General features: G+C 54.6%; 10 protein-coding genes across 10 annotated transcripts; 6 read left to right on the top strand and 4 right to left on the bottom strand.

The window, feature by feature from the left end:
- The first annotated feature begins 1,418 nt into the window (after window positions 1–1,418).
- Window positions 1,419–2,200, top strand: DL89DRAFT_264237 (uncharacterized protein). Its single transcript, XM_040886166.1, has one exon. It carries the CDS (start codon window positions 1,450–1,452, stop codon window positions 2,140–2,142), a length of 693 nt encoding a protein of 230 aa, XP_040747532.1. The 5' UTR covers window positions 1,419–1,449; the 3' UTR covers window positions 2,143–2,200.
- A 1,305-nt stretch (window positions 2,201–3,505) lies between these two features.
- DL89DRAFT_264236 (S-adenosyl-L-methionine-dependent methyltransferase) lies at window positions 3,506–4,412 on the top strand. The gene is made up of 6 exons (XM_040886165.1): window positions 3,506–3,642; window positions 3,665–3,833; window positions 3,868–4,017; window positions 4,049–4,138; window positions 4,167–4,286; window positions 4,307–4,412. Exons 1-6 carry the CDS (start codon window positions 3,530–3,532, stop codon window positions 4,331–4,333), a joined length of 669 nt encoding a protein of 222 aa, XP_040747531.1. The 5' UTR covers window positions 3,506–3,529; the 3' UTR covers window positions 4,334–4,412.
- Window positions 4,413–4,648: 236 nt separating this feature from the next.
- DL89DRAFT_280755 (uncharacterized protein) lies at window positions 4,649–5,009 on the top strand (the record flags this gene model as incomplete). The annotated part of the gene is made up of 1 exon (XM_040889609.1): window positions 4,649–5,009. One exon carries the CDS (start codon window positions 4,649–4,651, stop codon window positions 4,973–4,975), a length of 327 nt encoding a protein of 108 aa, XP_040747530.1. The 3' UTR covers window positions 4,976–5,009.
- A 711-nt stretch (window positions 5,010–5,720) lies between these two features.
- DL89DRAFT_264235 (uncharacterized protein) lies at window positions 5,721–6,170 on the bottom strand. Its single transcript, XM_040886164.1, has one exon. The coding sequence runs from the start codon at window positions 6,092–6,094 to the stop codon at window positions 5,816–5,818; it is 279 nt and encodes a 92-aa protein (XP_040747529.1). The 5' UTR covers window positions 6,095–6,170; the 3' UTR covers window positions 5,721–5,815.
- A 345-nt stretch (window positions 6,171–6,515) lies between these two features.
- On the top strand, window positions 6,516–8,276 carry DL89DRAFT_264234 (AB-hydrolase YheT). The gene is given in 3 exon segments (XM_040886163.1): window positions 6,516–7,585; window positions 7,632–7,670; window positions 7,690–8,276. 3 exon segments carry the CDS (start codon window positions 6,642–6,644, stop codon window positions 7,874–7,876), a joined length of 1,170 nt encoding a protein of 389 aa, XP_040747528.1. The 5' UTR covers window positions 6,516–6,641; the 3' UTR covers window positions 7,877–8,276.
- Window positions 8,277–8,954: 678 nt separating this feature from the next.
- Window positions 8,955–9,942, top strand: DL89DRAFT_264233 (uncharacterized protein; the record flags this gene model as incomplete). The annotated part of the gene is made up of 3 exons (XM_040886162.1): window positions 8,955–9,280; window positions 9,307–9,354; window positions 9,380–9,942. Coding segments are annotated over 3 exons (845 nt in total), but the record flags the coding sequence as incomplete, so codon positions are not given.
- A 289-nt stretch (window positions 9,943–10,231) lies between these two features.
- DL89DRAFT_264232 (AB-hydrolase YheT) lies at window positions 10,232–12,050 on the top strand. Its single transcript, XM_040886161.1, has 4 exons — window positions 10,232–10,552; window positions 10,596–10,858; window positions 10,921–11,140; window positions 11,181–12,050. Exons 1-4 carry the CDS (start codon window positions 10,418–10,420, stop codon window positions 11,649–11,651), a joined length of 1,089 nt encoding a protein of 362 aa, XP_040747526.1. The 5' UTR covers window positions 10,232–10,417; the 3' UTR covers window positions 11,652–12,050.
- On the bottom strand, window positions 11,261–13,209 carry DL89DRAFT_264231 (NAD(P)-binding protein). The gene has a single exon (XM_040886160.1). The coding sequence runs from the start codon at window positions 12,828–12,830 to the stop codon at window positions 11,757–11,759; it is 1,074 nt and encodes a 357-aa protein (XP_040747525.1). The 5' UTR covers window positions 12,831–13,209; the 3' UTR covers window positions 11,261–11,756.
- DL89DRAFT_13739 (uncharacterized protein) lies at window positions 13,095–15,527 on the bottom strand. The gene is made up of 2 exons (XM_040883396.1): window positions 15,292–15,527; window positions 13,095–15,199 (listed from the first exon to the last, which is right to left on the bottom strand). Exons 1-2 carry the CDS (start codon window positions 15,386–15,388, stop codon window positions 13,233–13,235), a joined length of 2,064 nt encoding a protein of 687 aa, XP_040747524.1. The 5' UTR covers window positions 15,389–15,527; the 3' UTR covers window positions 13,095–13,232.
- A 2,052-nt stretch (window positions 15,528–17,579) lies between these two features.
- Window positions 17,580–18,161, bottom strand: DL89DRAFT_207441 (WD40 repeat-like protein; the record flags this gene model as incomplete). The annotated part of the gene is made up of 1 exon (XM_040884116.1): window positions 17,580–18,161. A coding segment is annotated over one exon (582 nt), but the record flags the coding sequence as incomplete, so codon positions are not given.
- Between the last annotated feature and the right edge of the window lie 708 nt (window positions 18,162–18,869).

The following is an 18,869-nucleotide window of genomic DNA, read 5'->3' as shown; positions in this document are numbered from 1 at the left end:
GCTACTGATGCTTCGTCGGATGAGTCTTCGGCTACTGATGCTTCCTCTGAGGAGTCTTCGGCTACCGATGCTTCGTCGGATGAGTCTTCGGCTACTGATGCTTCGTCGGATGAGTCTTCGGCTACTGACGCTTCCTCTGAGGAGTCTTCGGCTACCGATGCTTCGTCTGAGGAGTCTTCGGCTACCGATGCTTCGTCGGATGAGTCTTCGGCTACTGACGCTTCCTCTGAGGAGTCTTCGGCTACCGATGCTTCGTCTGAGGAGTCTTCGGCTACTGACGCTTCGTCGGATGAGTCTTCGGCTACCGATGCTTCGTCGGATGAGTCTTCTGCTACTGACGCTTCGTCGGATGAGTCTTCGGCTACTGATGCTTCGTCGGATGAGTCTTCGGCTACTGACGCTTCCTCTGAGGAGTCTTCGGCTACTGACGCTTCGTCGGATGAGTCTTCGGCTACTGACGCTTCTTCGGAGGAGTCTTCGGCTACTGATGCTTCGACGACAGATGGAATCTCGAGTGAGATTCCTAGCGAGTCTACTGTGACCTACACCACGACCCCGTGCACCGGCTGTGAGCCCACGACTGTCACGACTGTCATGACCACCACCCCGACTCCGTCCAGCGAGATTCCTTGTGAGACGACCACCGTCACCTACACCACGACCCCGTGCACCGACTGCGAGCCCACGACTGTCACGACTGTCATGACCACCACCCCGACTCCGTCCAGCGAGGTTCCTTGTGAGACGACCACCGTCACCTACACTACGACCCCGTGCACTGGCTGCGAGCCCACGACTGTCACAACTGTCATGACCACTACCCCGACTCCGTCCAGCGAGGTTCCTAGCGAGTCTACCGTCACGTACACCACGACCCCGTGCACCGGCTGTGAGCCCACGACTGTCACGACTGTCATGACCACCACCCCGACTCCGTCCAGCGAGGTTCCTTGTGAGACGACCACCGTCACCTACACTACGACCCCGTGCACCGGCTGTGAGCCCACGACTGTCACGACTGTCATGACCACCACGCCGACCCCGTCCAGCGAGATTCCTTGTGAGACGACCACCGTCACCTACACCACGACCCCGTGCACCGACTGCGAGCCCACGACTGTCACGACTGTCATGACCACCACCCCGACTCCGTCCAGCGAGGTTCCTAGCGAGTCTACCGTCACCTACACTACGACCCCGTGCACTGGCTGCGAGCCCACGACTGTCACAACTGTCATGACCACTACCCCGACTCCGTCCAGCGAGGTTCCTAGCGAGTCTACCGTCACGTACACCACGACCCCGTGCACCGACTGTGAGCCCACGACTGTCACGACTGTCATGACCACCACGCCGACCCCGTCCAGCGAGATTCCTTGTGAGACGACCACCGTCACCTACACCACGACCCCGTGCACCGACTGCGAGCCCACGACTGTCACGACTGTCATGACCACCACCCCGACTCCGTCCAGCGAGGTTCCTTGTGAGACGACCACCGTCACCTACACTACGACCCCGTGCACTGGCTGCGAGCCCACGACTGTCACAACTGTCATGACCACCACGCCGACCCCGTCCAGCGAGATTCCTAGCGAGTCTACCGTCACCTACACCACGACCCCGTGCACTGGTTGCGAGCCCACGACTGTCATGACTGTCACGACTCTCATGACAACTGCACCGGCTCCTTCGAGCGAGTCTGTTGTTCCTAACGAGTCTATTGTTACCTACACTACGACCCCGTGCGTTGACTGTGAGCCGACCATTGTCACGACTGCCATAACGACTGCACCGGCTCCTTCAAGCGAGGCTGTTGTTCCCAGCGAATCGGTTGTCACTTACACCGCGACTCCTTGCGCCGGCTGCGAGCCAACGGTTTTGACGACTCTCGTTACGATTCCGTCTACTCTTCCGACTACTGCGCTGTCTGTACAGTCTGAGCACTCTGCTGTCTCTAGTGCGCCCGCTCTATCCGATTACTCTGTGCATTCAGAGACCACCGTTGTGGTTACTCCCTGCGATGCATGCGAGCCAACAACCATCACCTCCATGCTAGTTCCGCAAACATCTGCGATCTCCCCGACCACGACTGGCCCTGTCCCTACCGAGATCCGCAAGTGCCATATCGTACGTCTGTAGAGTTTCTCGTGTTTGTAGTTACAGCACATTTCCACTTCGATCGATATGAACAAATCGCTATATTATTTTTCCCTAAAATGTTTCTATGGAGTGAGCACTAGTCTTGCTGTAAAGCGTAATTTCTGTTTTGCACATTAATTTCGTATCATACCACTCATCGATGGTGAGTGTGAACCATGTTGCATACTAGTTCAGTACGCATTATTATGAGTAACTTGAGAATTACTGTAAGCAATCTATATATATTTGTTGCTTTGGTTATATTTCGTGAGATAAAATTATATTACGAGTATTGGTTAACTGGATATACCTGCTATACCTGCTTCAGGTTATTTATATATTTAATGGATGGCCATGCTGTGTACAAATACCTACAAGCTGATTTGTGAGGCAGGCAAGCTGAGGTGCTTGCTCCCTAAAATCTTGATTTGAATGCACCCATGCGTCGTGGGCAGCGTCATCCTTTTTGTCAGTTCATAAGATACGGCTGCAAAATACAAACTTTCTTCAGCTGGATTCGCTGTTGATGTTGATATTGATGTTGATTTTGTGTGTCAACATTCATTTGTTACCAGGACACTCAACTGCCCACCAAGCAATTCCTTAATTTTGCCTCTTAGTGCTTAAACTCAATACCACTTCCTTCCTGCCACACAACAAGCTCGAATCCTGAAAGAGTGTGGCAGAAATTCACCAACAAATGTTGCTGTGCACGAGTCACAGTGCCAGTGTTCAATTCAGCATTCACACTGCTGCCGTCTACCTCCAAGATCACACGGGCCACATCTTTTATTGTTTCCGTGTTTGGCCAACAGAAACGAGCGAATATTGTCATTAGAACTGTCGAAGCCTCCTCTTTGTTGTTTTATTGGCATCCTTTAGTGTGCATTTTGCTCTACCACAATGGTATGCACTGCGAATGCAGTACGGCCGACCCTGATTATAGCCAATCTTCCGCATCTATTGTCCAGGCGGTACATGCTTGGCTTATATTGTTATACACCGCGATTCATAAGCAGATCTGTGAACAACAAGAATAGTGGTTTGAACATTTGCATAGCCACCGCCACTGCACATTCAGTGGTAGGAAAATATGTGTTAGAAGCATGGCAGCATGGCCACAATGCAGTAAAGTACCTGCTTCGCCACCTGATGCACTACAAGGGTATGCTGTAAACCAGGTGCTGTAGGTGGTGTGCTGTAAACAAAAAACCTGCGCTGGTCAGAGGGTGTGCGCCCTATCAAAATAGGGAATGGGAACTCAGGAACCCTTCCTCCATCAACATGGAATCTGCTGAGAGCCAAAGATCCTGAATATAAGTATGCTACTCTCCGCCAAACTACCATGCATCCACCAAAACATTTCCACTGTTCCACTTACACCCGCATGTCCACCATCAGCCACTATTCGTCAAGTGACACTGTAAAGTGTGGTGATCCAGCCCCTCTTTCAGAGAAGCAAGATTACATGGATGCTGCCTACACAGCTATTGCCGATGTGTATGATGAGATGCACACCAAGGACAGGACTGGGTCTTGGTCTGTACGGAAAACGCGAACTCATCAAGTTGATTGGTGCTGCACCCGGCTCCAGGATGCTCGACATGGCTGCAGGGACTGGAGATGCCGCGATGCTATTTTTCGAGTATCAGGAAAAGGTCAATAACGACAACAAGGCGACAGCAACACTTGTAGACCTTAATGCGAAGATGCTGGAGGTTGCAGAAAAAGCGCCTGGCGGACACTTCTGGCCACAAGGATGGACGTATCGAGTACACGCAGGGAAATGCTGAGCATATGCCTGAAATTGCAGATGGCTCATTCGACGTATACTGCTGCATTTTTGGCTTGCACAACATGCCCAACCGTGCCAGAGTGCTAAGAGAGGCCTGGCGTGTGTTGAAAGCCTGGTGGAAAAATCTGCATTGGCGAGCTCAATGGAGGAAACGGGGCACTTGGAAAAGCGATCTTTGGTACTTTGAACAGGTACGTTTTTGTTCCCGCTCTCGCAATGGACGCAAAAGGACAGGGAGATGGCGAACCGCATTAAGGAGAGCGTGTTGGCATTCCCATCACCAAGCGATTTTGCCAATGAGCTAAAGGACGCAGGGTTTGAGCTCGAGGGCTGTGGCTACCACTCATTAGTTTTTCGGTATGGCAGTAGGGTTTCATTGGTATTAAGCCCATGTAGACCAAGTTTATACTTTAGGGAGTATATTATAAAAATCTATATCAATTGGTTTGTACACAGTACCCAGGGGCTCATGTCGACTTAATGTGCACAGAAAAGCGCAGTACTGCACTGGTCTCTTCAATATATACTGTACACATATGGAGTTTGGACATTTATCTGATAAGGAGTAGCCAGCTTCTACTACAGATTCCACTGGATAGGTTCGACATGTGACATCCCCACAATGAGGTGTTACCCTATTATACACATACTTCAAGCGCTCACTGGTGCCTCATATCTCTATAGCTCGCACCATTTCTTATTGCTCGAACCATGTCTCCTAAGCATACACAGATGCCCCTTGCAGAAACACATATCCTAGATGAGGACGAGTTCACGGAAAGACTCGATGGGATTATTGAGCGGGACTTTTTCCCTGACTTGAAGCAGCTGAGAGCCGAAAATCGAGCGTTAGAAATAGGAGCAGATGTTGCTAAGCCTGATGTTTCAGATACAAAAGTCAGCGTTTCCTTGGGTGAATTTCTAGATACCTATACTAGCGAGGACAGCGCAAGCTTTAAACGGCTTTTACAAATCGAGAACAAGAGCCGGAATGAGCCGGCGAACGAAGGCGTCTGGACCAGGCAGCGGCACCTCTAACCAATTAGCCCCAGGCACCAATAATGGCCAGCGCAAGCGCCTGCAGGCCTGGAAGTACAACCCAAGGAATGCGCTCATGTTTATGCCAGATGGCCAGCATGCCGAATGTGGCACCTCTGACAGGCGAATAGTTTACCAAAACACCCGGATGCCTCCACCAGCCGAGATCCACGACGATATGTCGGTGATGTCCGAGGAGACAGGACTATGGATACTCAACTCCGCTTATCAACGGATACAAACTGCTGAGCCCAGAACGCAACGACTATCTTGCCAACAGGAGATAGACCGAACGCCAAAGGGGTTCACCTATCATGCCTACTTCGCGAGGAGAAGCACTTGGGCTGAGAATGGTATCTAGACCACAAAGTATGCGAGTCAAGGGTGGCGTGCAGCGCAAAAGGAGGCAGCACAGCCAGCGGCCGCGCAGCAATACTTTCACCCGCAGCTAAGAGGCTACTGGAAAGATCCGCATCGAGCCCACGGCGGATCGGCCCACCAACACCTGACATCCTTGGCGACAAAAAGCTACGTGACCGGTACAACTCTCCCATACAATCGCCGGATAGGCTAGAACGGCGACACCACCAGCCGCTCTCAGTTGATAGTGGCCAGGAAACAAGCCAAATGTAGCTGGTGACTGCTAATCTTCGTCACCCAAGCCACTGTTAGGCGCTGCCGTCTGCAGAAGCAGCGCAGGGCCAGGAATCGCAGACGCTCGCCAGAGTAAATGGTGTGGGTACACTGAGTTGCACGTTCAATATGGGGATAAAATATTCTATTGCAGAGATCGCTAGAAAGGTAAACGCGCTTTTCCCTCCTATAGCTGTTACCCCAGGATTACTTGTTCTCCTGCTGGACTCGGCCAATGTAGGCGCGCGACACCACGTCCCAGCTAGCCAGGAATTTGTCCATGCACCGTCCAAGGCAGCCCTCGTCGGTGCTGCTCAGGCTAGAGCCCGGGTTGCCGAGGCACATTTTGTAGCAGTGCTTGTTGATGTTGTTGATAAGCTCCTGCGCGTTAGCCATGGCCATCTCCTTCCGCACCTGGTTCTTCACCTCCTCGACCTTCTGGGGCGTGTTGATGTTGGAGATGTCGATGTTTCCGAAGCTGCTCATTGTTACAAAGTATGGATTGCGCGTGTGTCTAATTGGGAGGCAAGGAAGCAGCACAAAAGCGATGTAGTCGAGTGAAAACACAGCAGCTGCCTGTGTCTTCGCCGTAAGCAGATCGCTGATCTCCGATTTCAGCATTTCCAAATCGGCATGATTACGATCAGAGAATCACATGGACTCGGCATTGGTTTGGCGTGCATATGTAGCCCTGGCCACTGAGTGGTGGGTGTCCAACAGTCGGACTATAAAACTAGGATCCACCTTTTAGACAGGCGGGCGGATATGCATGGAGTGTATGAGGAGGGTGGATTAGCGGTCGGTCCTCTCAGATAATTTGCTGAATAAATTAATGCGCTGCGCGTGTTGGCATGCATGATTTGTTGGTCCTCGTGAAAATGGAGCTTCGTACTCATCCCCCTTTCAGCTCTGCAAGTCCGCCTGCCAGCTCCCCCTGTTTATAGTCCCTTTGTATTGACCTAATCCCATCTCCACTGCATCGTTCCTATTCTCTTCAGGCACCAGATACTAAACATCAATAGCACATACCTCCATGGAAAGCAATAGTACCAGCAGTCGCGCCCTTGCTCTCGGAGCAGTAGCAGCAGCGGGGCTCTATGCACGGAGCAAGTACGTTGATGGCTGTAAAGTCAACGTTGTAAGCTCTGGCAAGGACGAGTCGGCGGTGGTTGGCATGACTGGTGATGGAGACCGTCTGACCTTGCATGACGTTCTGTACAAAGACTGCCCCTCGCTCACCGATCAATCCGAGGCGTACATGGTTCCCACCCCGTATCTCTTCACTGGTCTTCTGCAGATGTTTTTTGCTGCTGCTAATGTCAAGCGCCGCGATACGACTAGTGACATCCAGTACGAGCGTGAGCTGCTGACTGTGCAAGACGGCGGTACGATTTCGCTCGACTGGTACCCGGGCAAAGAGCCGCAGGCTGGTGAGGAAAAGATGCCAGTTGTGATTATGCTGTGCGGTGCAGGCGGGTCGTCGCAAGAGTACTTTGTCCGCGCCCTTGCCAAGACACTGGCACACGGCACCATAAAATTCCGCGTCGTCGTGTTCAACCACCGTGGTACGTCAATGACACCACTGACCTCTGCGCGACCCTACGACATGGGATTCACTAGTGATTTCCGCGAGGCCGTCAACGCCTTGCGTGGACGGATCGATGCTGATGCCAAACTGTTCAGCGTTGGCTTCTCGATGGGTGCCAATATCATGACCAAGTATATTGGTGAGGAGAGCGACAGGTGTCCACTTTCAGCTGCAGTCGCAGTCTGCTGCCCGTTCGATGTGGAGATCGCCGGTGCTGCAATGAACGAGAAAAACTTCCTCAACAACAAGGTGTTCCAGCCGCAGGTGCTCAGTGCCCTCAAGCGCTCGATTAAGCGTATCAGCCATCTGCCACCGGATCCTGCCTGGGGCCTGGATATGGACAAGATTATGAGCTCCAGGCAGATCTGGGAGATCGAGGAGGCATATCTGTGCAAGATTAACGGATACAAGGACCTAGAGGAGTATTATGTCAAGGTCCAGCTCTTCAAACTATGTCGATGATATTCGAATTCCGTACCTGGCCTATCAACAGCCTTGATGACCGTATCGCACCTCCCGCTGGAATCCCAGTAAGCAAGTTCAAGCAGAACCCGTATCTATCTCTGGCGCTGGTCCGACATGGTGGCCACCTGGCAGTTTCCTCACTGGGAACTCTTTCCCCCAGTGTTTGGTTTATTCGCCCGATTCAGGAATTTACATCGGCCATGGCAAAGCTATAAGATATCCCTTTTTCTACAGATCCCTTGCCGCATTATCGACTGTCTAAATCCCTACTGACTAGCTGAGCTCGCATTGACGAGCGCCATAACTCCAGTAAAGGTAAAGCGGTAAGGATATTAGATCAGCATACAGGCACTCAGTGATTTTAAGACTACTATTTGTTGTCAGGATCATGGCTGTTGGCCCTGGAATGCCGACATCATCCTGCGCCACCATGGACCAGACTGGGCTCATGCGAACCGACTCAAACAGACCGACGAGCTGGCCTCTTTTCCCTCAGTTGTTTTTTTCAGAGCCATTCTGCACACCCCGCCGATAAGCACTTGTTTTCTCAGTCCAACTACAGCCATCGATAGCCACATCGTTAGGCAGGCTGATGTTTCCTGAATACAATCTGCGTTTATGGAAGCATAGATACATGTTCACAGGCCAGACTAGCAATTGTCTTGAGGTGCCATGCACATATTAGGACAGTGCCCTTGTTGAAATGGTCACAAACATTCACACTGCTTTACTTCCAGGTTCAATGGTTGGACCGCTTGCCATGCGCCACTGGAATAGCTCAGTATTCCGGTAAACCAATGTATGGCTCTTTGTGAAAAGCAAGTGCTTTTGCTTTACAGGCAACCGTGCAGGGTTATAAAGGTATATGAGGCAATGTGTCCTTTTCGGACGTGGCTATCCCTTGGCCAACTTCGAACTTTGGACTCCTTTTATTAGACTGTTTTTCACTATGAGCAAACCAAGCTTTAGCCCAACCAGCCTCAGCATGGCTGCGATCGCTGCAGTTGGCAACTTACGCCAGAAAAAAGTACATTGCAGGCTGCAAAGTTCGCATGGTCACATCGACTGACAAGTCATCGGCAATATTCCGAACGCAAGGACGATCTAAATGGAACGACGCTTGCACGATGTACTACAGTCGGAGTGTCCCGTCGACTGACCGACCCCTCGAAGGCGTACATGATACCTACGCCGATATCTGTGCACTGGGGCTGCTGCAAACGTTTTACGCAACATCCAACAACAAGCGGCGCGACTCGACCAGCGATATCACATACGACCGTGAGCTGCTGGTCATGGCTGACGGAGGAACCGTTTCTCTCGACTGGTACCCGAGCAAGGAGCCACGGGAAGGCGAGGAGAGGCTGCCGATCATTTTCTTGATAGTTGGTGTTGGAAGCTCGTCGCAGGAATACTCTATGCGGGCACTGGCCAAGTCACTGGCTCTCAGCCCGCAGCGGTTTCGAGTTGCTGTTTTCAACCACCGTGGCACAGCACGCATGCCAGTTACCTCCCCACGTCCATATGATGCCGGATTCACCAGTGATTTCCGTGAAGCAGTGAATCACGTTCGTAGCAAAAGCCATCCCTTAGCCAGGATGATGGCGGTCGGCTTTTCAGTGGGTGCCAATATTCCTGACTAAAGTATGTGGGCGAAGAAGGCGAACAATGCCTGCTGTCGGCGGCTGTGGCTGTGTGCTGCCCGTTCGACATTCAAGGTGCTCGGTGAGGCGGTGAATGCCGACAGCTTCCTCAACAACAAGATATTTCTGCCGCAGGTCATCCGGTCGATGAAGCACAGCCTCAAGCACGCCAAGACCGTCAAGCCCCACCCCGAGTGGATCAACGAGATCGATAATATTATAACAGCAAGTAGGCCGAGACAGATTGAAGAGCAGGTCATAGCCAAGATCAACGGGTGCAATAGCTTGGAAGAGTACTATGCAATGGCCAGTTCTTCAAGCTATGTTGACAACATCCGCATTCCATACCTCGCAATCAACAGCCTCGACGACCCAGTCACCCCGCCTGCCGGAATCCCAGTTCAGAAATTCAAGCAGAACCCGCACCTTTCCTTGGCGCTGGTTCGACACGGCGGCCATTTGGCGTTTCTCACCGGGACCCTTTCCCCCAGGGTCTGGCTCATCAAACCGATCGAGGAATTCACATCCGCCATTGCCAAATTGTAGAGTTTGTGTTGAACACACCCGAGCTTAGGCTGGCTGGCCGAGCTCTCAGGAGTGCCAGCTACTTGTACTGCAGGCCCATAGAAAATGCTGTTGACCTGCCGTCAGTTGTGATGATCTAGAATAAATACCATTCCTTCGGTATAACAGGCACATGGAGCCAGGCCCGAGGACCATCCGAAGACCATCCGAAGACCACACAATGCGGACTTTTATCCCAGAATGGAATTATTGGAGTCGCTTGTCGGCGATTGATTGCTCCGCCCCGGAGCTAAGCTGTTGCGATCAGGCTCCAGATAGAGACTGCTTAGGTTCTACGGTAGGAAAAGGCACTACGCTCGCATCCAACGGTAGCAATAGCGCAGCATATCCAGAACGTGTAAGTATTCGGGGCGTGCTAGAAGCGCAGAAAACCCCTAGCGACAGTAATCCGTTGTTTTAAGCCGAGGCGGTTATTTGAGTAGTAGTTATTCCCCCTCACCAACCTCCCAAAGTGCTTTTCTCCTCCTTCTCGCTTTCCTAGTCGTGGTATTTTACTTGCTTTTTCACTCCTATTCAGAATTGTCTAGCATGAGCGGATTTGGCCTCGACAGAACCACAGTTGGCCTGGCGGCACTTGGTCTGACAGGGTACTATGCGGCAAAGCAGTATATCGAAGGCTGCAAGGTTGAGGTCGTCACCTCAGGCGAAAAGGCCTCTGCAGTGGTCCGTGAAACCGAGGCCGAGGGGTCAGTGACGCTCCTATGAGCTGCTGCAGTCGGAGTGCCCGTCGCTGACCGACCCCTCGAAGGCGTACATGATACCTACACCGTATCTGTGCACCGGACTGCTGCAAACGTTTTATGCGACATTCAACATCAAGCGGCGCGACTCGACCAGCGATATCACATACGACCGTGAGCTGCTGGTCATGGCTGACGGAGGAACCGTTTCTCTCGACTGGTACCCGAGTAGGGAGCCACGGGAAGGCGAGGAGAGGCTGCCAGTTGTGTTTACGCTTAGTGGCTGTCGGTGGGTCCTCTCAGGAGTACTTTATGCGGGCGCTGGCCAAGTCGCTGGCACACGGAGCTCAGCGCTTCCGCGTTGCAGTATTCAACCACCGTGGCACATCGACACACCCCAATTACTGCACCGCGGCCCTATGACTCTGGGTTCACAAGCGACCTTCGCTATGCGATAGACTATGTGCGCGAAAAAAGCGACCCAGCAGTGAAGCTTGCTGCTGTCGGCTTCTCGATGGGTTCCAACATCCTGACAAAGTATGTTGGTGAGCAAGGTGACAAATGTCCCGCTGTCGGCTGCTGTGTCTGTGTGCTGCCCATTCGACATCAAGATCTCTGGCGCCGCTATTACGGAGGACAATTTCCTCAACAACAAGGTGTTCCAGCCGCAGGTACTTGGTACGCTTAAACGTGCCATGAAGCGCGGTAGCCATGTTGCGCTCAACCCAGAATGGGGCATTGATATTGACCGGATCATGAACTCGACCAAGCTGTGGGAGATCGAGGAAGAGTACCTGGTAAAGGTCAATGGGTACGAGTCATTGGACGAGTACTACTCCAAGGCTAGCGCAGTCCATTACGTCGACCGTATCCGCATACCGTATCTAGCCATAAACAGCCTTGACGACCGTATCACTCCGCCTGTCGGAATCCCCATGGACAAGTTCAAGACCAACCCTAATCTTGCACTGGCACTGGTCCCGCATGGCGGCCACCTGGCGTTCCTTACAGGACTGGCATCGCCAAGAGTCTGGTTTATTGATCCAATCGCTGAGTTCCTGTCTGCGATAACTCGCTCGTAAACACAGGAGGCTTCATGTTGGAAATTTTAAAGGGAAGTTTAATAGACCTTCATGTGCACAACCCCTGCCGATTACGTGCATTGTCCTGGGTTACGCTCTGCAGCATTACATCGATGCGTGTTTTTTGGCGACTAGGTTCTCAGAGTACTTCCAGAGCCTGTCCTGCTCAGCCTCATCCAAGGCCTTTGGGTGCGGGTTCGTTGCCTCGCAACGCGAATAGTACTTGCCCGAAGCGCCCTCCACGTCTGGCGACAGTGCCAGGTAAATCGATGTCAGCGCCCCCGCCTGGGCATCAATCAGCACCATGTTGAAGATTGTGTCCATGATGGCACCAGTTCCCACATGGCGTGTCAAGTTTGTCTTGATCGATCCCGGATGCAGCGAGTTTACAGTGACGTTGGTGCCCTGGAGCTTGCGCGCAAGTGCGTTCGAGAACGTGACGTTGGCGAGCTTTGCCATCGCGTAGTTGTTGTTGCGGTCGTAGTTTTCCTTGTCCTCAATTGCGCTGTAGTCAATACCAGTCGTCATATACGATGCCAGAGATGCGACGTTGACGATACGGGCACCACCCTTGGCCGCCTTCAGAGAATCAAGCAACTGCGTAGTTAGCGCAAAATGGCCGATATGGTTGATACCAAACTGCATCTCAGTGCCGTCCTTGGTCTGCGAGTACGGACACATCATCACGCCGGCATTGTTAACCAAGATGTCCAGCGTCTCGTACTTGGCCTTGAACTGCTTGACGAACCCGTTAACTGATTCCAGCGACGCCAGATCCAACTGCATCACCTCAAAGTTCTCGAGCCCAGTCTGCCGCTTCAGCGTGTCAAGCGCCTCCTGCGCCAGCTCTGGGTTCCGGCATGCCAGGATAGTCTGGTATCCAGCCCGTGCAAGCGCGTTGGCAGTCACAAACCCAATGCCAGAGTTGGCGCCAGTCACGATTGCAACCTTCTGCACATCTGCAGTATCGTCTCTATGCGCGTCGCGGTGGTCCATCAGAATGCGGTCGATACGGCTGGAAGCAGAGGGAACGGAGCGATCAATTTTGCTGAGCAGACCGTACGAAATATCTGTAAACAGCTGGGCACCGGATGCAAGCAGCACGAGGGGCTTGCTGCCAGTGTTGGTCCTGGATAGAACCATGCTTTGGATAGTATTGGCGACAGATGCGAGCGTCATGGCGAAGGAAGCAGGGGGAGTCCTTGAACTGAAGAGAGAGAGAAATTGGCAAAATAATTCAAAGACAAAAAGAAGAAAATATTGGTGCGGAACGCCAAAGGCAAGACAGCGGCTGAAATGTGTTTGAAACAGCGACCAAACAGACGATCCGAGGGGGAGTGCAGTAGGATTGCTGAGGCTGAATGATTCCACCCCAAAAAAGTAGATAAACGCTTCATCAGTCTGTGCTGCATTGCCACATGCCGGACCGTGGCTACTGTTCTCCAACAGCTCTCCGCATGGTATCGCCGCATCGCAAGAAGCAATTGGAGGGACCGGGAGCTGGCTCCTCAGTCCTATGATAGCACTATCAGCAGACCGTGCTGTGCTAGAAAGAGGCATGGTGCCATGAAGTGTGGCATATTATTTGAAAAAGTCAAAGTCAGCAAAATTGCCATTGTTGATGTGGTTCTGCAGCTGTGATGCAGAACTCGCTGGTACCGGCTGCTGCTGCTGCTGCTGGGCGGTCGCAGCGCCGCCCATGTTCCCGAATGGCGATACTGCGGACGTATTGGCGCTAGTAGCAAAGAGGGAGGTACTGGTCTGCATGCTACCCGCAGCCATGCCTGTATTGGTGGTGCTTCCAAATGGCGAGCCAAAGTCCGGGATTGCACCATGCTGGTGGGTATTCTGGTCGCTAACAAACATGGTCTGCCGCTGCGTGAACGGGTTGTACGACATCTGCGACTGCTGTGATGGTAGTGGTTGTTGTTGTTGCTGCTGCTGCTGCTGCTGCTGCTGCTGCTGGAATTGTGTCGGCATGCTGCTGATCGTGTTTGCGGCGTTTGGCATTTGTTGCTGCTGGAAGCCCATTTGCGCCATTTGGTTGGTAATGGCTTGTGCCTGTACATCGTTTTGCGGGAACATTGACTGGCGGAACGGGTTATTGGCAGAGACATCGCCAAATGGTGCAGGCTGTGAGGTAGCCATGGCGCCAGTCTGGAATGGACTGGGGGAAGACATTGCTGCCGATGCGCTGCCATTCATGCCATTTCCAAAGGGCGTGCTACTGACGGCCGCCATATCGGCAAAGTTGGGCATTGGCGCGGACACGCTGTTCATAGTGGCACCAACGAGCTGCGGCGTCGACTGCACACCAGCCAGATTATTGCTGACAGCGCCAAAGGGCGACGATGCAGCGGGCAGCTGCTGGAACGCCACAGCGCTCTGGTTCTGATCCATGCTAAAGAACGCCTGCTGCTGTCCGCTATCGCTGGCACCGCCAGTGGTTGCTGCCGGCGTGCCTATGTTTTGCGCTGCAAACGGATTGCTAAGAGCCTGGAACATGGCCTCCAGATCGTTGGCATTGCTTGCAATCTGCTGCTGCTGCTGCTGCATCAGCGACAGATCAACACCAGTGCCTGCCGATACGGCCACCTGCTCGTGAACGTTGATGGTGTTGTCAGTAGCAGCAACAGTCTCGTCGTCAAGGCTCGAGAAGAAGTCGATAAAATCTTTCTCAGCTACCGCTTCCTTCTTTGCCTCGGGTGGCCGCTTCGACTGGCTACTCGTGGAGTTGTCCCGCGGAGTCCGCACGGTGCCCGCTGTCATCGATGTTGGCGTCGTCGTGGTCTTGGCCGGGATCGGCGATGCCGCAGAGTTGCCTGACATTGCCGTCAGCTCGGGCTTCAGCCGCAGGCCGTAATCGGGTTTATTGCGCGCTGCTGTGCTACTTCCGGAAGTCCCAGTGCGCGACATGGCCCGGGGCGCATTGGCAGGAGCGGTCTCGTCGGCAGGCTGCGGTGACGTGGGCTTCTTTGCATGCTTTTTCATCTCGCCCACGGTGCTGGTGCGCTCGTCCGCCGACATGTTCAAAAAGTCCTCGAGCGCGCGGGACAGCGACAGCGGCGCATGGGTCAGGTTCGGAATGGTGAAGCCGAATATGGCCTCAAAGCGGCGCGCGATCTTTAGATACTCGTCAGCGCGGTCAGTCAGCTTGACAAAGCGCTTGTAGAGATCCAGCGAACGCCGCATGTCGTCTTCGCGTACCTCAAAGTAGATCTTTAGCATCTTCATGACACCAAGGTTCATAACCTGGAACAGCTTGAGCATGTCGCGCAGGCAGTACCGGAAGGCAGAGAATGTGGTCTCGTTGTCCAGGGTGTCCGAATCGAAGCGGTTCTTCAGCACCGAGTGGAGCTGCTTCTGCACTGTGGACACCTCCAAAAGGAGAAACTTCACGTCCGTCGTATTCTTTGCGTAGATCTGCGAGCCAGCCGGATTCTTTGCTGCCACATGGTCAAGGCGAATCGCCTTGAAGGCCAGAACCTTGTCGTTGAGATACGAGGCGTACGTGCGGACATTCTTGCTCTGTTCAAACGCCGAGACACCTAGAATAGAGCGGTCTAACCTGGTTAGATAAACACTCTCCCCTTAGCGATTCAAAAGCCAGTGTGCATTGGCAAGCTTCATGTTTTTTTACCTTTTGTGCCGTGGCGGTCGCGGAAGCGGGTCATGTCTAGAGCGTTCGGGTGGCTAACAAGGTAGTCGTAGATCACAGCGCCGTTGCCCTCGTGCATGAGAATGTGCACCACGATAAGTGCTTTGAACGATATCTATCCCACCAGGCGAACAATCTGGTTAGTACCATGGCTGCATGATGCCAAGAGTCAGCAGGTGCACCCCCTTCTCCTGTTAGGGTGAGGCGGGACAGCCGGTGCAGCCTGTTCGTGGCGTTCTGGAGCGATGTGTGAGCATGGGTCCTCCCTCCGTCTCCGGTGTGGGGGACAGCGATATACTTACTACCCAGTTGGCTTCCGAGAAGCGGTCCTGAATGAGCATAAACAGCTCCTCCATAGATGCACCCGACCATGTCATTTGAATCAGTGCTACATTTTCGGGGTTTGTCAGAATTGCGAACAGGTGCGCCTGCTATTGTGCACAGGGTGGGTCTCAGCGAGGAAAGTACAGAACTTACTGTCGACATGTTTCTGCTTTGGATGCACAGCATCTTTCCGTGTTGCCTTGAAAACGGCCTTTTCCATGTTTTGCTGAAATTGTGGTCAAACCGCACCAGCCTGGCAGCTAACAAAAAAGAATGCAAGGAAAGGAGCGGGAAAAGAAAGGAGCGGGAAAGGAATTAGAGCTTGGGTGAATAGAAGCAAAGAGCGCAAGCACAGAGCAAAAACATTCCAGAGCGCTGAGACCGCCCGCTAATGCGGCGCTCTGCCAAAAAGAGCTTGGGTTCGGACATGCTTCTGGGCCAATCACGTGCACAGATCGTGTCGCACCAGCAGGGACTAGCGCTCTGGCTGCTGCTGTCCGCAAAAAATGACTTCACCCTTACCGAGGCTCAGAGAACCCTTGCTGGCCTTTAGGCGCAACTCTGCGGTGGGTGCCACTTTGTGTTGGGCTGCTAGGGATGGTGGTATGAGTTGTGTCGATGTGCCGACCACAAATATCTGACATGCTAGCATAATTGAAATTGTGTTACTTTGGCATGTTTTTGACGCGCTTGCAGTTCTCGCACACAGCGAGCTTGGGCGCTGCCGCAGCCTTGGCGCCGTCATTTGCCTGAGGCGACGAAACATCAAACTCGACGAAACCATGGTGACCGCAGTACTCGCAAGCACTGGCACCATCGGCCTCGCCGTCGGAATGCGATGCATCGGGCAGGGCCTTGCGAGCACGAGCGCCGCCCGCCAGCAGGGCCGGGGTCACAGTCGCTGCGACAACATTCCCCGCGATGGTCTGCGAGTGGTGGATGACAGCTGAGGAGCGGCGGTTGTTCTGCGACTTGCGGCGGCTCAGCTTGCTCCAGAACGACGTCTTCGCTGACATGAGTTCCTTGGGAGGCCCCGGTGCGGCGCGCGGCTGGGCAGACTCGGATGATGCCACAGGGATGTTCTGCACCGCAGTGTCGTGGCGGCCCTGGTGGCGGTGCGATGCGGCCAGCCCGCCAGCCTCGCTGGAGACTGACCGGGTGTGCTGAGAAATCCGGTCTCTCAGCGACGCTCGGCTGCCACGGTGCTTGAGCAACAACGATGTTCTCGATGCACTATTGTCCTGGGTGTACATGTGGTGCACATTGATGTCCTTGCGGAACACGCGGATGTTGCCGCATGTGTCGGCAGACACAATGATAGCAGTCGTATCTTCAACCAGATTGTCATCGCTGGCCGTGGGCAGGCTACTGGCAGAGGCATCGCGGGCACCAAAGGTGGCATTGGACTGCGGGGGGAGCAGGTTCTCGACCTCGCCCGAGCCGTTGGTGGTACGCATCTTGCGGCGCGACAGGATCGGGTCGTCGTGGGCGGCAAGGTACTGCAGGGTGCTGGCAGGCGCGAACAGGGCGGCCGAGACGGCAGCATCGTGGGCGGGGAAGTACTCGTAGATGGACTTTTCCTCAACCCGGCCATCCAGGCTCTCCCACTCGCCCGGGGTCTCGCTCTCAGCATGCGTGCTGCTCGATTCGCCGGCTCCTTCGATGGCAGTCTTGCGGCGTACAAACAGTGTGCCAAAGAGCTGCTTCTCCTGCGACTTGGCGGTGCTGGCGGTGGGAGTGGGCGGGGGGTGGGCGGAGGCGCTGCCCTTGACACGGCGAATGTGGTCGCTGTTGGGGTGTGTGGACACAGTGGCGGCGTTGTCCTGGGCAGCCGACCACACGTAGATGTTGTGGTCCTCGGAGCCCGAGATCACATAGCGGCCGTCGGAGCTCAGGCGCGCGTAGGCCTGGCTCGACGCGTTGGCATGGCCCTTGTACTTGCGGTCCAGCTGGCGCGACTGCAGGTTGAACATGCGCAGGCGCGAGTCATTGCTCGAGACCAGCAGCTGGTAACCTGGCTCGCTCTGCTCACCATCCAGCCCCAGGCGTCGGGCCAGCTGCGGCGTCATGGCGCCGGTGGGCAGGTAGGCGAAGCCGGTGATCTTGCTGCCCTTGGCATTGCGGCCACGCGACGAGCGCGCGTGCATACGGCCCTGGACAGCTAGGCCGTCGGCGGCATAGAACACACACATACCCCGGTACGTACCGGCCACGATGTGGTCGCCGCGTGGGCTGGTAAAAGCCACTGATGTCACCATCTGGCCGTCAGGCAGTTTCGTCCAATGCCGGACAGACCGTGCCGGGATATCCCACAGCCGCAGCTTGCAGTCCAGCGACCCAGAGATGAACGTCCGGTCGTCGCGCGGGTTGAACGCGACCGACGTCACAATATCGCGGTGCCGGAAGGTGCACAGACACTCGGGGCGGTGCGGGTGCCAGAGCCGCACCGTGCGGTCCATCGACGCCGACAGCAGGAACCCGTTCTTGGACCATGCCAGCGCCAGAATGTCCGACGAATGTCCGACATAGGACCGGAACGGCACTGGCTCCAGCAGCTTCGTACGCGTGCATCGGGTGCAGCTGCGCCTGCGACGCCGATGCGCAGTCGCCGCGTCAGTGAGTCGGCGCGCGAGGACGTTGGCGAGCCAGGCACGTCGCCGGGCTGCTGCGCGGCGTCGTCGACCAGCGGGAACTGGCTCAGCGCGGCCTGGTCGGGCACGTAGGACTGCGACCGCGGGCTGAGCAGCGGCTGCCCGACCGACACCGACCGGCTGTGTTTGCCGCTCTTGCTTATCGGCGCCGAGTTCGCATACGGCAGAATGTCCTTGCCGTCGATATACACCGTCGACGACCGCTTGTGTGCGCCAGGCTCGGCTCGGTGCGGATCACGAGCCGCGGGCCGTGCGCGCGATGTCGGCAGCTCCGCCTCCTTCTGCTGCTTGTCGCGCGCCTGCTCACGTGCAAACGCCGCAATGCGCCAGATGCGCACCACGCCGTCCTGGCCGCCTGCAGCCAGGTACCGCCCGCACGCGCTGAACTCCATCGTCCAGATACCGGTGCTCTGCGGCTTCGTTTGCTTTGCCGGCTCGGCGTTCAGCTCCATCTGCTGGCTGAACTGCGACGCGTGGCTTGGCTTGGTGCGTAGTGTCCGTGCGCCGTCCATATCGCTGGCAGCCACCGAGCCGTGCTTTGCCGCCGCCGTTTCCAGCATCCGCCGCCGCAGATTGCCCGAGTCC

This window comes from Linderina pennispora (genome assembly GCF_002104995.1).
Source record: "Linderina pennispora strain ATCC 12442 chromosome Unknown DL89scaffold_1, whole genome shotgun sequence".
Taxonomy (NCBI): domain Eukaryota; kingdom Fungi; phylum Kickxellomycota; class Kickxellomycetes; order Kickxellales; family Kickxellaceae; genus Linderina; species Linderina pennispora.
The sequence above is the reverse complement of the archived record's forward strand: the minus strand, read 5'-3'. Positions and strand labels throughout refer to the sequence as shown.

Coding starts and splice junctions, on each gene's coding strand:
- DL89DRAFT_264237 (XM_040886166.1), top strand. CDS start 1,450: ATGACCACCACCCCGACTCCGTCCAGCGAGGTTCCTTGTGAGACGACC.
- DL89DRAFT_264236 (XM_040886165.1), top strand. CDS start 3,530: ATGTCCACCATCAGCCACTATTCGTCAAGTGACACTGTAAAGTGTGGT. Junction 4,018..4,048: donor ACATGCCCAACCGTGCCAGA/GTGCTAAGAGAG, acceptor GTGTGTTGAAAG/CCTGGTGGAAAAATCTGCAT. Junction 4,139..4,166: donor CTTTGAACAGGTACGTTTTT/GTTCCCGCTCTC, acceptor TGGACGCAAAAG/GACAGGGAGATGGCGAACCG.
- DL89DRAFT_264235 (XM_040886164.1), bottom strand. CDS start 6,094: ATGAGCAGCTTCGGAAACATCGACATCTCCAACATCAACACGCCCCAG.
- DL89DRAFT_264234 (XM_040886163.1), top strand. CDS start 6,642: ATGGAAAGCAATAGTACCAGCAGTCGCGCCCTTGCTCTCGGAGCAGTA. Junction 7,586..7,631: donor GAGATCGAGGAGGCATATCT/GTGCAAGATTAA, acceptor TATTATGTCAAG/GTCCAGCTCTTCAAACTATG.
- DL89DRAFT_264232 (XM_040886161.1), top strand. CDS start 10,418: ATGAGCGGATTTGGCCTCGACAGAACCACAGTTGGCCTGGCGGCACTT. Junction 10,553..10,595: donor GCGAAAAGGCCTCTGCAGTG/GTCCGTGAAACC, acceptor CGCTCCTATGAG/CTGCTGCAGTCGGAGTGCCC. Junction 10,859..10,920: donor TTTACGCTTAGTGGCTGTCG/GTGGGTCCTCTC, acceptor CACGGAGCTCAG/CGCTTCCGCGTTGCAGTATT.
- DL89DRAFT_264231 (XM_040886160.1), bottom strand. CDS start 12,830: ATGACGCTCGCATCTGTCGCCAATACTATCCAAAGCATGGTTCTATCC.
- DL89DRAFT_13739 (XM_040883396.1), bottom strand. CDS start 15,388: ATGCACGAGGGCAACGGCGCTGTGATCTACGACTACCTTGTTAGCCAC. Junction 15,200..15,291: donor CGACCGCCACGGCACAAAAG/GTAAAAAAACAT, acceptor GCTCTATTCTAG/GTGTCTCGGCGTTTGAACAG.